The sequence below is a fragment of the Pongo pygmaeus genome, chromosome 13 (genome assembly GCF_028885625.2).
Source record: "Pongo pygmaeus isolate AG05252 chromosome 13, NHGRI_mPonPyg2-v2.0_pri, whole genome shotgun sequence".
Taxonomy (NCBI): domain Eukaryota; kingdom Metazoa; phylum Chordata; class Mammalia; order Primates; family Hominidae; genus Pongo; species Pongo pygmaeus.
In genome coordinates this window covers 123,053,921-123,067,957 of record NC_072386.2, presented here as the reverse complement: position 1 = coordinate 123,067,957, position 14,037 = coordinate 123,053,921, and the positions used below count along the sequence as shown (strand labels likewise).

General features: G+C 46.5%; 1 protein-coding gene across 16 annotated transcripts in view; it reads left to right on the top strand.

Moving 5' to 3' along the window:
- Positions 1 to 6,064: 6,064 nt before the first annotated feature.
- Positions 6,065 to 14,037, top strand: part of SETX (senataxin) — a 96,307-nt gene continuing 88,334 nt past the window's right edge. For 5 of the 16 annotated variants that reach the window (XM_063649988.1, XM_063649986.1, XM_063649987.1 and 2 more), the window contains exons 1-3: positions 7,769 to 7,919; positions 9,069 to 9,175; positions 13,389 to 13,572. In XM_063649988.1, the coding sequence (XP_063506058.1) occupies positions 13,396 to 13,572 (177 nt within the window). In that variant the 5' untranslated portion in view covers positions 7,769 to 7,919; positions 9,069 to 9,175; positions 13,389 to 13,395. Of the gene's footprint in view, positions 6,150 to 6,704; positions 6,814 to 7,405; positions 7,518 to 7,748; positions 8,201 to 9,068; positions 9,176 to 13,388; positions 13,573 to 14,037 lie in introns of those variants that run through there. The other 11 variants (XM_054502281.2, XM_054502279.2, XM_063649982.1 and 8 more) reach the window with 8 other exon arrangements.

The following is a 14,037-nucleotide window of genomic DNA, read 5'->3' as shown; positions in this document are numbered from 1 at the left end:
CACCGTCTGGGAAGTGAGGAGCGCCTCTGCCTGGCCACCCCGTCTAGGAGGTGAGGAGCGCCTCTGCCCGGCCACCCAGTCTGGGAAGTGAGGAGCGCCTCTGCCCGGCCGCCCAGTCTGGGAAGTGAGGAGCGCCTCTGCCCGGCCGCCCCGTCTGGGAAGTGAGGAGCGCCTCTGCCCGGCCGCCCTGTCTGGGAGGTGAGGAGCGCCTCTGCCCGGCCGCCACCCCGTCTGGGAGGAAGTGAGGAGCGTCTCTGCCCGGCCGCCCCATCTGGGAAGTGAGGAGCGCCTCTGCCCGGCCGCCCGGTCTGGGAAGTGAGGAGCGCCTCTGCCCGGCCGCCCCCTCTGGGAAGTGAGGAGCGCCTCTGCCCGGCCGCCCCATCTGGGAGGTGAGGAGCGCCTCTGCCCGGCTGCCACCCGGTCTGGGAGGAAGTGAGGAGCGCCTCTGCCCGGGCGGCCCGGTCTGGGAAGCGAGGAGCGCCTCTGCCCGGGCGGCCCCGTCTGGGAAGCGAGGAGCGCCTCTGCCCGGGCGGCCCCGTCTGGGAAGCGAGGAGCGCCTCTGCCCGGCCGCCCTGTCTGGGAGGTGTACCCAACAGCTCCGAAGAGACAGCGACCATCGGGAGCCGGCCATGAGGACGATGGCGGTTTTGTTGAAAGGAAGGGGGGGGGAAGTGTGGGGAAAGGAAGGAGAGATCAGATTGTTGCTGTGTCTGTGTAGAAAGGGGTGGGCATGGGAGATTCCATTTTGTTCTGACTGGGAGAAATTCCTCTGCCTTGGGATGCTGTTGATCTATGGCCTTTCCCCCAGCCCCATGCTCTCTGAAACATATGCTGTGTCAACTCAGGGTTAAATGGATTAAGGGCGGTGCAAGATGTACTTTGTTAAACAGATGCTTGAAGGCAGCATGCTCTTTAAGGGTCATCACCACTCCCTAATCTCCAGTACCCAGGGGCACAATCACTGCAGAAGGCCGCAGGGTCCTCTGCCTAGGAAAACCAGAGACCTTTGTTCATGTGTTTATCTCCTGACCTTCTCTCCACTATTATCCTATGACCCTCCCATGTCCCCCTCTCCGAGAAACACCCAAGAATCATCAATAAATACTTCATAAATTTAAAAAAAAAATAAAAATAAAAAATAAAAAAAGAAAAAAAAAAAAAAAAAGAAAAAAAAAAAATTATTGTTACAAAAATTGTTACAAGGAACAAAGGATATAATGATAAAAGTGTCAATCCATCAGAAGACATAACTGTTATAAATATATATGTATATAACCCATATATATATAAAATTCATATATAGATATATATATATATTTTTATATATATATTGGCTCGGCGCGGTGGCTCACGCTTGTAATCCCAGCACTTTGGGAGGCCGAGGTGGGCGGATCACGAGGTCAGGAGATCGAGACCACGGTGAAACCCCATCTCTACTAAAAATATAAAAAATTAGCCGGGCGTGGTGGCGGGCACCTGTAATCCCAGCTACTCGGAGACGCTGAGGCAGGAGAATGGCGTGAACTCAGGAGGCGGAGCTTGCAGTGAGCCGAGATCACGCAACTGCACTCCAGCACTCCAGCCTGGGTGACAGAGCGAGACTCCGTCTCAAAAAAAAAAAAGAAAAAAAAATTAAGCAAAAACTGATAAAATTGAAAGGAGAAATAGATGTACAATAATATTTGGAGACTTTAACACCCCATTTTCTTTTTTTTCACTTTTCTTTTCTTTTCTTTCTTTTTCTTGTTTTTAAAGACAGGGTCTTGCTTTGTCACCCAAGCTGGAGTGCAGTGATGTGATCTCGGCTCACTGCAACCTCTGCTTCCCGATTCTCCTGCCTCAGCCTCCCGAGTAGCTGGAATCACAGGCGCCAGCCACCACACCTGTCTAATTTTTGTATTTTTAGTAGAGACAGGGTTACACCATGTTTGCCAGGCTGGTCTTGAACTCCTGACCTCAAGTGATCCACTTACCTCGGCCTCCCAAAGTGCTGGGATTACAGGTGTGAGCCACTGTGCCTGGCCCTAACACCCCATTTTCTTCTTTTTTCTTTTTGAGATGTTGTTTTGCTCTTGTTGCCCAGGCTGGAGTGCAATGGCATGGTCTTGGCTCACTGCAACCTCTGCCTCCTGGGTTCAGGTGATTCTCCTGCCTCAGCCTCCCGAGTAGCTGGGACTACAGGTGCCCTCCACCATGCCCAGCTAATTTTTTTTTTTTTTTTTGAGACGGAGTCTAGCCTTGTCGCCCAGGCTGGAGTGCAGTGGCGCGATCTTGGCTCACTGCAACCTCTGCCTCCTGGGTTCAAGCGATTCTCTTGCCTCAGCCTCCTGAGCAGCTGGGATTACAGGCACCCACCACCATGCCCAGCTAGTTTTTGTATTTTTACTAGAGATGGGGTTTTACATGTTGGTCAGGCTGGTCTAGATCTCCTGACCTCGTGATCCGCCCGCCTCGGCCTCCCAAAATGCTGAGATTACAGGTGTGAGCCACCACGCCCGGCCTAACACCCCATTTTCAATAATGGATGTAACACTCAGATGTAAGATCATTAAAACAGAGGAATTGAATGACACTATAAAGCAACTAGCCCTAACAGGAATACACAGAACATTCCAACCACCAGCAGGAGAATAGACATTCTTCTCGTGTGCACATGAAACACTGTCTAGAACAGGTCATATGTTAGGCCTCAAGCAATTTTCCATACATTTAAAAAGGTTGAAATCATGAAAAGTATATTCTCTGACCACAATAGAATGAAACTACAAATAACAGAAGGAAGACAAAAAAATTCAAAAATATGTGGAAATTAAACAACATGCTCTAAAACAACCAATGAGTCAAAGAAGAAATCAAAAGGGAAGTTAAACACTTTGGGCTGGGTGTGGTGTCTCACACCTGTAATCCCAGCACTTTGGTAAGCCGAGGTGGGAGAACTGCTTGAGCTCAGGAGTTCGAGCCCAGCTTGGGCAACAAAACAAGACCTTGTCTCTACTAAAAAAAAAAAAAAATCAGCCAGGCGTGGTGGCATTTGCCTGTAGTCTCAGCTACTTGGGATGCTGAGGTAGGAGGATCACTTGAGCCCTGGTAGGAGGATCACTTGAGCCCTGGATATCAAGGCTATAGTGAGCTGTGATCATGCCACTGCACTTCACCCAGGGCGACAGAGAACAATTCTGTCTCAAAAATAAATAAATAGATAAAATAAAATACTTTGAGACAAATGAACGTAAAAATACAACATACCAAAATCTATGGGATGTAGCAAAAGCAGTGTTCCAAGGACAAATTATAGCTGTAGACACTTACATTAAAAAAGAAGAAATACCTCAAATCAATAACCTACTCTTTTACCCCCAAATGGCTGTGGAATTTGTTTGCTTAATGCATAATGGTCCTGGCAAAAATCAGTTAACCAACACTGAGAGATTTGTAATGAAATACCAACTTTAAATATTCATTACACCTTGATAGAAATTAGAGTTTACACAAACAAAAAAAGAAACTTTCGATATTGTCAGCCAATATAAAATGAATGTAATATGACTGACAGGATGGCAAGAAGGCATTTATACATTTTTCTCTAACATCTGACCACAGTTTAAGTTGCCATAATATCTTCTCTCCAGATAAAAATAGTATACTGATTTCTATAGCAAAGATTTTCTTGTACAAAAATCAAACAATGGATAAGTCACAACTGTAAAATATATATAGGATTAAAAAAACACATCAAACACGTTCTGAAACTAAATAACAACTAGGAGGAGGAGGAGGATAGAGCCCTTGTAGGGGGCTTGTTTTCATCCACTTGAATGTGTGTGGGGTTTGTCTTCTGAGCCACAAGTTCTGACTTGTCTCATAAAAGCCATTTATTCTGACCAAACTTCTAAGTAAACACACAAAACACTTCTAATATTAAACATTGAAATAAATGTGGGCTATACATTCAAGAAAGATTAATAAAAGACTAATCTTTATTAATAAGATTAATAAGGTAATAATCTACCCACTCATTCCAGTTCAGGATCGCGGATGGCCAGAATCTTTCCTGGTGCCACGTGGGTGCCAACTCTGGACAAGATGCCATCCCTTTGCAGGGTATACACTCATACACACACCCATGCTCACTCAGACTAGGACGATGTAGACATGCCAATCAACCTAATTGGCACATCTTTGGAATTGGGAAGGAAATTGGAGTACCTGGAGGAAACCCACACAGACATGGGGAGAAGGGGCAAACTCCACACACAAAGTGGCCTCGGGGCCAGGCGCCATGGCTCACGCCTGTAATCCCAGCACTTTGGGAGGCTGAGGTGGGCGGATCACGAGGTCAGGAGTTCAAGACCAGCCTGGCCAACATGGTGAAACCCCATCTCTACTAAAAATACAAAAATTAGCTGGGCGTGGTGGTGCGTGCCTATAATCCCAGCTGCTCGGGAGGCTGAGGCAGGAGAATTGCTTGAACCGAAACCCAGGAGGCGGAGCTTGCAGTGAGCCGAGATCACACCACTGCACCCCAGAGCCTGGGCTACAGAGGGAGACTCCGTCTCAAAAAAAAGCCTTGAGCAGGAATGCATTTTTTTTCTCATCAATGTTATAACAAAACCACATTGAACAAAATGATCTTATTAGAGAACCTGCTATACTTAATATTGTTAAGGTGTCAATTGATTCCCCAGATGTATCTAAAAATACAGTTCAATCCCTATAAAAATTCCAACTGCTTGTACTTATTTATTTGCAGAAATGGACAAGCCAATTCTAAATATTCACATGGAATAGCAAGGGACCTTAAGTAGCTAAAACAATTTTGAAAAAGAAGAACGATACTGGAGGACTCACACTTCCCAGTCTTTTTTTTTTTTTGGAGATGAGGTCTCACTCTGTTGCCCAGGCTGGAGTGCCATGGCACAATCTCGGCTCATTGCAAACCTCGCCTCCCAGGTTCAAGCCATTCTCCTGTCTCAGCCTCCCAAGTAGCTGGAACTATGGGCATGCACCACTAAGTCTGGCTAATTTTTGTATTTTTAGTAGAGACCAGGTTTCACCATATTGGCTAGGCTGGTCTTGAACTCCTGACCTCAGGTGATCTGCCCACCTCAGCTTCCCAAAGTGCTGGGATTACAGGCCTGAGCCATCGTGCCTGGCCATGTTTATGGTTTCATCAGCTTTAGAAGTTTGTAATTTGTACTTATTTATTCATTCCAAATAAGTATTAATTTTCATTTCTAATTTTATATTTACAAAGTCTATTGCAGTGCTTCTGTTTAACATTCTATAGGTTGTGTAAGTTTGGGGCTCAACAATCGCTGAATGCACCTTGAATCAATGAGTCTCAGGACATAACATTGAGTGTAAAAAGCAATTTGCAGAAAAATACATCCTCCATAATTCCATATACAGAGTTAAAAAGCATGTAAAACTTATATGTTGTTTACAGACAAAAACAAATGTGGGAAGATGATACGGCCTACAGAGGGCTTCAGGGACAGGAGGAAATTATGACTTTTGTGGGCTCTGGGCACACGTTACCTTCATGGCACTTTTCTCCATTAAAAAAATGATAAAAATTATATTTTATGGCCGGGTGCAGTGGCTCAAGCCTGTAATCTCAGCACTTTGGGAGGCCGAGGCGGGCAGATCACGAGGTCAGCAGATCGAGACCATCCTGGCTAACACGGTGAAACCCTGTCTCTACTAAAAATACAAAAAATTAGCCAGGCATGGTGGCACGTGCCTGTAGTCCCAGCTACTCGGGAGGCTGAGACAGCAGAATGGTGTGAACCCGGGAGGCGGAGCTTGCAGTGAGCCGAGATGGCGCCACTGCACTCCAGCCTGGGCGACAGAGCGAGACTCGTCTCAAAAAAAAAAAAAAAAATTACATTTTATGACTGTGTTGGTATAAAGGCTGTGTTGGTATATTAGTGTTATATGGTAAAACAAAATATGTTCAAAATATTTGACAGGATGAAGAAGTAGAAAAGAGTCAACGCGTGCTGCTTCTTGGACGGTTAAATTTGCATAACGGCCACCACGCCCTTCCAACAAGCCACGCCCCTTTGCTAGAATCTTCCTTTGCCTGTAGCCTTTCCCTCAGTATTCCCCCGGGCTTGCTCCTCATCCTCGGGCCAGGGTTCTCCTCGGTAAGGCTGTATCTGACCCACTTTTCCCAAGCAGGCCCATCTCAGCCTCTTCTTTTCTTTATCGCCTGAGTCACTACTACTAATTGTTTAATTTCCCTGTCTTCTCTATTAACTGTAAGACGGTGACGCTGCATCATCGGGGTCAGTAGTAGGCGTTACTAAAAGGGGGTAGGGGCCGGGCGCGGTGGATCACGCCGGTAATCCCAGCACTTTGGGAGGTCGAGGCGGGGCGGATCACTTGAGGTTGGGAGTTTGAGACCATCCTGGCCAACACGGTGAAACCCCAGCTCTACTAAAAACATGAACATTAGCCGGGCGTGGTGGCACACGCCTGTAATCCCAGCTACTCGGGAGGCTGACGCAGGAGAATCGTTTGAACCCAGGAGGCGGAGGTTGCAGTGAGCCGAGATTGCGCCACTGCACTCCAGCCTGGGTGACAGAGCGAGACTCCATCTCAAAAAAAAAAAAAGGGGGCAGGTAGGCTTTCCAGTGGATTTTACTCTTTTTTATTTATTTATAGACTTTTCTGAGACAGGGTCTTGCTTTGTTCCCCAGCCTGGAGTGTAGTGGCACAGTCACGGCTCACTGCAGTCTCGATCTCCTGGGCTCAATGGACCCACGCCCCCCACCCCCGCCTCAGCCTTCCAACAAGCTGGGCCCACAGGTGCTTTTTTTTTTTTTTTTTTTTTTTTCCCTGAGAGACAGTCTCGCTTCTTTGCCCAGGCTGGAGTGCAGTGGTGCGATCTCGGTTCACTGCAACCTCTGCCTCCCAGGTTCAAGCCATTCTCATGCCTCAGCCTCCTGAGTAGCTGGGATTACGGGCACCGGCCACCACGCCCAGGTAATTTTTTAATTTTTAGTAGAGATGGAGTTTCACCATGTTGGTCAGACTGGTCTCGAACTCCTGACCTCAGGTGATTCACCCGCCTCGGCCTCCCAAAGTGCTGGGATTACAGGCGTCAGCCACCGCGCCCGGCCTCGGTGGCTGTTTTAATCTTTTTTTGTAGATACGGGTGTCTCGCTATGTTGCACAGGCTGGTCTCTCTGAACTCCGGGCTCAAGCGAGCCTCCCGCCTGGGCCTCCCAAAGCGGTGGGATTAGAAGCGGAAGCCATCGCGCCGCCGCAGGATTTACTCTGCTGTGTTGCGCATCGCGCGCATTGTTCGCAAGACCTAAGGTCTCCCTTTCTGTAATATAAAGGATATACACATATTCCTCCGAAATTACACGTTTCCAGAATTTACATTACATTTTAGGTCTTTAAAGGAAATCTAAAGAGAAAAATTACTTCGTCACCGTAGTACATCCGCTGAGACACCTGAGGCGTGGAAAAAAGAAGAAAAACGACGGAACGGAAATGGCCAGGGGGTAAGGGCTGACCCCACCCGCAGCAGAGCTCATCCCGGGGCCGCCCCGCCCGCAGGAAGCCCCGGGCGGGGCCGAGGTCAAGGTTCCGCGGCAAACTCTCCCCGTCCACCCTGACGGAGACTCGTGATTGGTCGGGCCCCAGCTGCCCGGACGTGACGCCAGCGCCCGGCGTGGGCGGTGCACCGCGGCCTCTCTTCCCATGCCCCGCCCCCTGGGGGGCACCAAAACCAGAAAGCAGCGGCCGGGGCGGGGCTTGCGGCCGGCCGACTCGGTGCGGGGGCGGGGCCTACCTCGCGGCAACGGCTGGTTGGTAGTTGCGGCTGCGGGCCCGCACTTCCGCCGGTGGCCGAGAGCGGGGCCCGGTATGGAGGTGGGCTAGAGGCCGACGCCAGGCAGAGCGCGGTGAGGGTAGCGGCGGGCTGGAGGTCGCAGGTCGGGCGGGCGTGAGCGCAGGCGCGGCTTGTGCTTGCAGGGCCGCGTCGGGGAACCATCGCGGCGCTTAGGTCCCGGTGGGCGGATGGGGGAAGAGTCGGCGCGGGCTCGGCCGCTTCTCTCGGCGCGGGGGCGGGAGTACCTCTCGACGGCTGGCGGCCGCCTGTTGCCTTCCTGCGCGCTGGACCCGGCCGCTGCGACCCCCTGTCCTTTCGTTATCTACACTGCGGTCTCGTGTGAGCTGTTTTTTGGTGTGGACACTGCGTAGTTTCCTTGGGGCTGAGCGGGAGGTCTCGGGGTGGAAAGTGTCGATTCCCTCCACACGCTCGTCTACCTCCCGCCTGGCGTCCCTCCCTTTGTTGTTTTTTCTTCTTTTTTTTTTTTTTTTTTTGAGACAGGGTCTCGCTCTGTCACCCAGGCCGAAGTGCAGTGGAGCAATCACGGCTCGCTGCAACCTCGTCTTTCTGGGCTCCAGCGATCTTCCGCCTCATCCCCCCGAGTAGCTGGAACCATAGGCGCGCGTCACCACGCCCGGCTAATTAAAAACAAAATGTGTTGCAGAGACGGGGCCTGTCTGTGTTGCCCAGGCGGGGCTCAGCTACTGCAGGGATCCTCCGAGCCTCCGCGGCCGGCCGGTCCCTTCGTTTGGAGGAGAGTCTATTTCTCCCACTTGGAGGGGCTGGAGCTTTTGCTGCTGGCTTTGTCCGTCCTCCCCAACTTCTGGGATCTAAGGATGCGCCCAGAAATTTGCACGACCCAAGTGAAACGGGGATGACTGCCGTGAGGAAAGGAGCTCCACAAGGAGAAGCCGAGTGTGGTATTTTATCAGTGACACAGCTGAGGATCCTAGGACTGATGTTACCTGCGCTGGCTAGTAACTTGGGGGATTTTTGGCTCGGTGCCTAGTTATCCCCGTGAGTGGGGACAGCCCCCTGTGGAACTGGGAGTCAGAATTGCAGTTCTGCTGTTACCTGGAAGTCCACAGCCAAGTTGTCTAACCTGACTGGGCTTCCTCATCAGCCAGCAGTATCTGTCTGTAATAGGATTGATACCAGGCTCAGATGAGATAAAGAGTATAAATGCCACTTACCAATTTTGTTTTTTGTTTTTTAATTTCAGAAATGTTCTTTTGGGGCCAGAATCTGGGCATATATGAATGCAAATCCGTGTTTGTTCACAACTAAGTCCAGCTGAGGCGATCACTTTTCTGTAGGCCATTTGCCCAGGTAATAATTTTTTTTTAAATAAGAGTTCAGAGCACCAAGGTGAGTGCAATGATGGAAACATGTGCAGAGTCCTAAAGGGATAGAGAAGAAGGTCATCGGAGACAGACTGGAAGAGAGGACGGGTCAGACAGGCCCCCCGCAGACGTGATGACACTCAGGAAGGGCTTGCACACTGGTTGTTCTCAAATCCAGCTTTCTCTTGGAATCTTAGTGGAGTTCTTTAAAAGGGAAACAATTTTATCCATAGGATCTTTTCTACTTTTTTTTTTTTAAGTTCCTGAGGTAAGTCTGATGTGCATTCACAGTTAAGTACCAGGCAGAGGTAGGAGGGTGGGTTTCCAAGGCCAATGGAAGAGCTTCCATAAAGGCAGGGAATACCAGTCACCATGAATGGTTTTAGGAAGAGCAAGTCAAGGGAGGTAAGTGTGGAGGAAAGAGATGATGTGGAAGCTGGATCATCGCGGGCCGTGTGTGTGTTGAGCTCAGCAATTTGAATTTTATCCAGACATTGGAGGAGGAATCATTTGTGCTTTCGAAGTCCAGTTTGGGGCTTTGGCCTCTGGCACATTTTGGAGGAGGAATTGGTGGCGATCAAACAAGAGATAGATCATTTAGGCTTCTTCAGTAATCCAGGCAAATGATGAAAATGTTTTGAACTAAGGCAGTGGCGATTGCACGGAGAAGAAAGTAGAGATGTAATTAAGGGGTAGGCTCTGGAGTTCAGAGATTGCGGCTGAGGGAGAAGGAGCATATGGGATAATTCCTAGGTTACTGGTTTGAAAATTGAATGGATGGTAATGTCATCAACAAGGGAATATAGAACAAATAACAGATTTAAGGGAAGGACTTCGTTGGGTTCTGGTCATGTTTACTTTGAGGTGTCCGTCAGATATGTGAGTAGAGATACACTGTATGCAGTTGGATGTTGAATATATCTGGAGTTCTATGCTAGGCTGTCAAAGTTATTGAGTAGGTGGAACAGTGCATCATTGCACTCAACCTCCCCAGTAGCTGGGACTACAGGTGCGTGCCACCATGCCCAGCTAATTTTTGTATTTTTAGTAGAGACAGGGTTTCACCGTGTTGGTCAGGATGGTCTCGATCTCGGATCTCTTGACATCTTGACCCCGCGCGCCTCGGCCTTCCAGAGTGCTGGGATTACAAGTGTGAGCCACCGCGCCCTGCCTGCATTAAGTTTTACGATACATTCTCAGTCGGGGCAGCTTCAATCTAGGCAGTAGTTGAAGCAGTGGTTTGAAGTAGGTCACCCAGAAAGAGAGTACTGAATGAAAAGGTGAGAATTCTCAGGACAAGCCTTCGAAAACTTTTAGCATTTATATGAGTAACAAAGGCAGGGGTAATTATGAAGGAGATTGGGTAGAAGTGGTGTCCGAAAAATGGTGTGTTGTAGGTAAGGAAAGCATGGGCAGCATTTTCATATGGTTTAGCAGGAACCTATTGGATTGGTAATGTAGAGATTGTTACGGACTTCACATTCAGTGGAGTGTAAGGGTAGAAGCCAGAGTGCAAAGGAGCTGAAGAGGTGGGAGGTAGTGAATCTAAACTTCCAGATGTTTAGCTGAGAAGTGTAGAAGAAAGAGATTGTTATTTGAAGTTTCTGGCTAGCTAATATTGAGAAATGGGTAGCCTAAGGATAAGTCTGTAGAAAATTACAGTTATACCTATGGTGAAGCATCCTATATTTTTGGTTTTGACACATTAGCTCTCTTTTTGGTGGGTGCTCAGAGAGTTGCTTTAATTTTGGTTTTGCAACTTGAGTATTGTCTGGACACACCCATTTGTCATTCAGTAATGATTCCAAGCAGTTGCAGTCTGATGAAACTAACAAAATAGACCTCAAGAAGAACTGAGTTGTATAAAAGCTTAAGAGGATTCACAGTAGTTTAGAAGCAATAGTTTTCTCCCTAAAAGACAAAATATGCCCTATTGAGGTTTCCTGGGCTTAGCCATTAGGCCAGTGATGATTTTAAATTTGAAAACAAAACCACACACACAGCCTTTTGAAGAAGAACCACGGAAGCCTATGTTATCTTGTTGGTGTGCTCTGCAGCAGTATTCCGTATCTTCTAGCGGCCATGACACTCACCTATTTTGGTAGTAACTCCTATATATTTTGAGAAAATTTAGTCTTGCTTTTTTGGTTGTGGAAATAGGCTAGTTTTCTAAGTGAAATAAAAAGCAAATTCTGTAGTTTTCTTAATAGAAGATTTCTTTTGTTGTCTCCTTTGTTAGTAATTATTTTAAAGTACACAACATTTGGAGCTTCAAGTAAGGTAAGTGAGAAAAGAAGTGTGCAACATTTTATTTGCATGGTAGCCTCACTTTAAGTTTTTTAAAGCTTAAATTGGCTGCAGTCTGTTAGCTGCTGAAATCATGCATCAAATGTTTGAGAAACCTCCATGAGTTTCACTTTCTGTTCTTACGTCTTCTGAGTTCACTTTCTGTATTAAACTAGGTTACCGGAAAAGAAACAGCTTCTGCAAGCTGTTGACTTACTAGCAGTGTGATGTTGGCGTCTTAGGTATAAGTAATTCTTCTTTTGAATAAAATAATTTTAAATTCTGCAGAAATACATTGAAGACCTTATCCCATGTTACTTGGCATTTCCTAGTCTGCAGTGCCCTTGTACTAGAAGGCATTAATAAAATGTAATTGAATTAGAGTTAGTGTCAGGAAAGGGCGGTACTCTGCGGCTATCACTGCATACTCTTTTTTTCCCCCACGTTGATGAGAACTGTGTAACTCATGTTATCCTTTTCCACTGCTTTCAGGAAGCTCCTCACGTATAATTTAGTGAAATTAAATTTCTTCTAAAGAAGTTTTGATTTTGTTTTTTGAAATCTCATTTTTAAATGTCCTTTTGTGTGTATGTACTTTAATGTTGAAAGCTACCCTAAATTCTTTTTAGAACCATGAAGAAAGTATACCTCTTCAAAAGCGTAAGTAAAAGTAATATTTAATAAATTTTTAAAAATCAATTCATATGACAATGTATTTGATTATGCTTATGCATTTCTAAATAATTACTTAATTGTGGGTATACGAAGAAATTAAAGAATTTTTAAAAATCACTTTATTTTAGGAACTAGCTTTATGCCACAGAAGCCTCGGCAGCCAAGCCTAGTTTCTGTTGAGATGTTTTGTATTTCCTGTTGGTAAAGATTATGTATTCTGAATTTTAGGGTGATGGTGATACTCAAAAATCTCACACTGCCACGTTTCCATTCCCACATACTCAGTGTCTTCACTTAGGTTTCTTTTTTTTGTTTGTTTTGAGACAGAGTTTCACTCTGTCACCCAGGCTGGAGTGCAGTGGCGCAATCTTGGCTCCCTGCAACCTCTGCCTCCCACGTTCAAGCAGTACTCCTGCCTCAGCCTCCCGAGTAGCTAGGATTGCAGATGCGCACCACCAGCTAATTTTTGTATTCTTTTTAGTAGAGACGGGGTTTCACCATGTTGGCTAGGCTGGTCTCGAACTGCGGACCTCAAGCAATCTGCCCACCTCAGCCTCCCAAAGTGCTGGGCTTACAGGCATGAGCCACCGTTCCCAGCTTACTTAGGTTTTTTAACCTCCTTCTAACCTTCTTTCTCCCTGAGTGGAGAGTTTCTAAACATTTTTAAAAACTGTCTCTCCTGTGAATTTTATTACCACCAATATATTGTGTCTCTCTTTATGTACTGTATGTTTATCTGAGCTTTATATCTAAAAAGAGGAGAGCTTTTTCACGTCCCACTAACTAGTTTTAGATCTCTTTGAGGGTGACATCACTCCTGATGAGAATGCATGAGCTAGGTCCATTCAGTTTATGAAATGAACTTAAGTTTGTAGTTGGTAACTTTTTTCCCCATTCCAAAATCTGTACTTTGAAAATATTGGTAAGTCTGGGTCTCTGTATATTTTCTATCAGTACTGTGTAGTTTTGAGCCTTCTCTGTAGCACAACTTTATGTTGCCTTATGATACTTATTCCTTATACAATGCTTTCATTTTTCTGTATTTTTCATATGTCAAAAATAGAAGGATTTTTTTAGTTTAGTGAATCAGTGATTGATAAGCCAGCCAGCAGAAGATTTGGGCTTTAGTGACACATTTTACATTGAAACCAGGGTCACAAGTTGGAAGTGTACCTATTCTTGACACACAGTAGGTCTGAAGTTGGTTTTCTTCTTGATGTCATCTTTTCTGGCTGTAGGTACAGAATGAGCACATGTTGTTGGTGTACGCCAGGTGGTGCTTCCACCGTTGACTTCCTAAAGCGCTATGCTTCCAACACACCGTCCAGTGAATTTCAAACAGCTGATGAAGACCTCTGCTACTGCTTGGAGTGTGTGGCTGAGTACCACAAAGCAAGAGATGAATTGCCATTCTTGCATGAGGTAAAATATATTAGATGGGCAATATTTTTCAGAGCTTGATAGCTAGGAAGAGAATAAGTTTGAACTCTGTTGGAAGTATTCAGAGAAATGATACGATTTCAACTTTGTGGGGGTTTTTGTTTGTTTGTTTTTGTTTTGTTTTTGTTGTTGTTAGAGATGGAGTCTCGCTCTGTCACTCAGGCTGGAGTGCAGTAGAGCGATTATACATATATCATTTTACACATTCGAGTATATTCTTAGGACAGATTCCTGAAAGTGCAAGTGCTGTCTCATGATTTTCCATGGGCCACATGGGTTTTCATAGTTTGTTTTGCTATGTTTTGGAGACAAGGTCTTTGCTCTGTTGCCCAGGCCGGAAGTGCAGTGGTGCGATCACGGTTCACTGCAGCCTCAACTTTCCGGACTCAAGCCATCCTCCCACCTCATCCTCCTGAATAGCTGGGACTACAAGCATGTGCTACCATG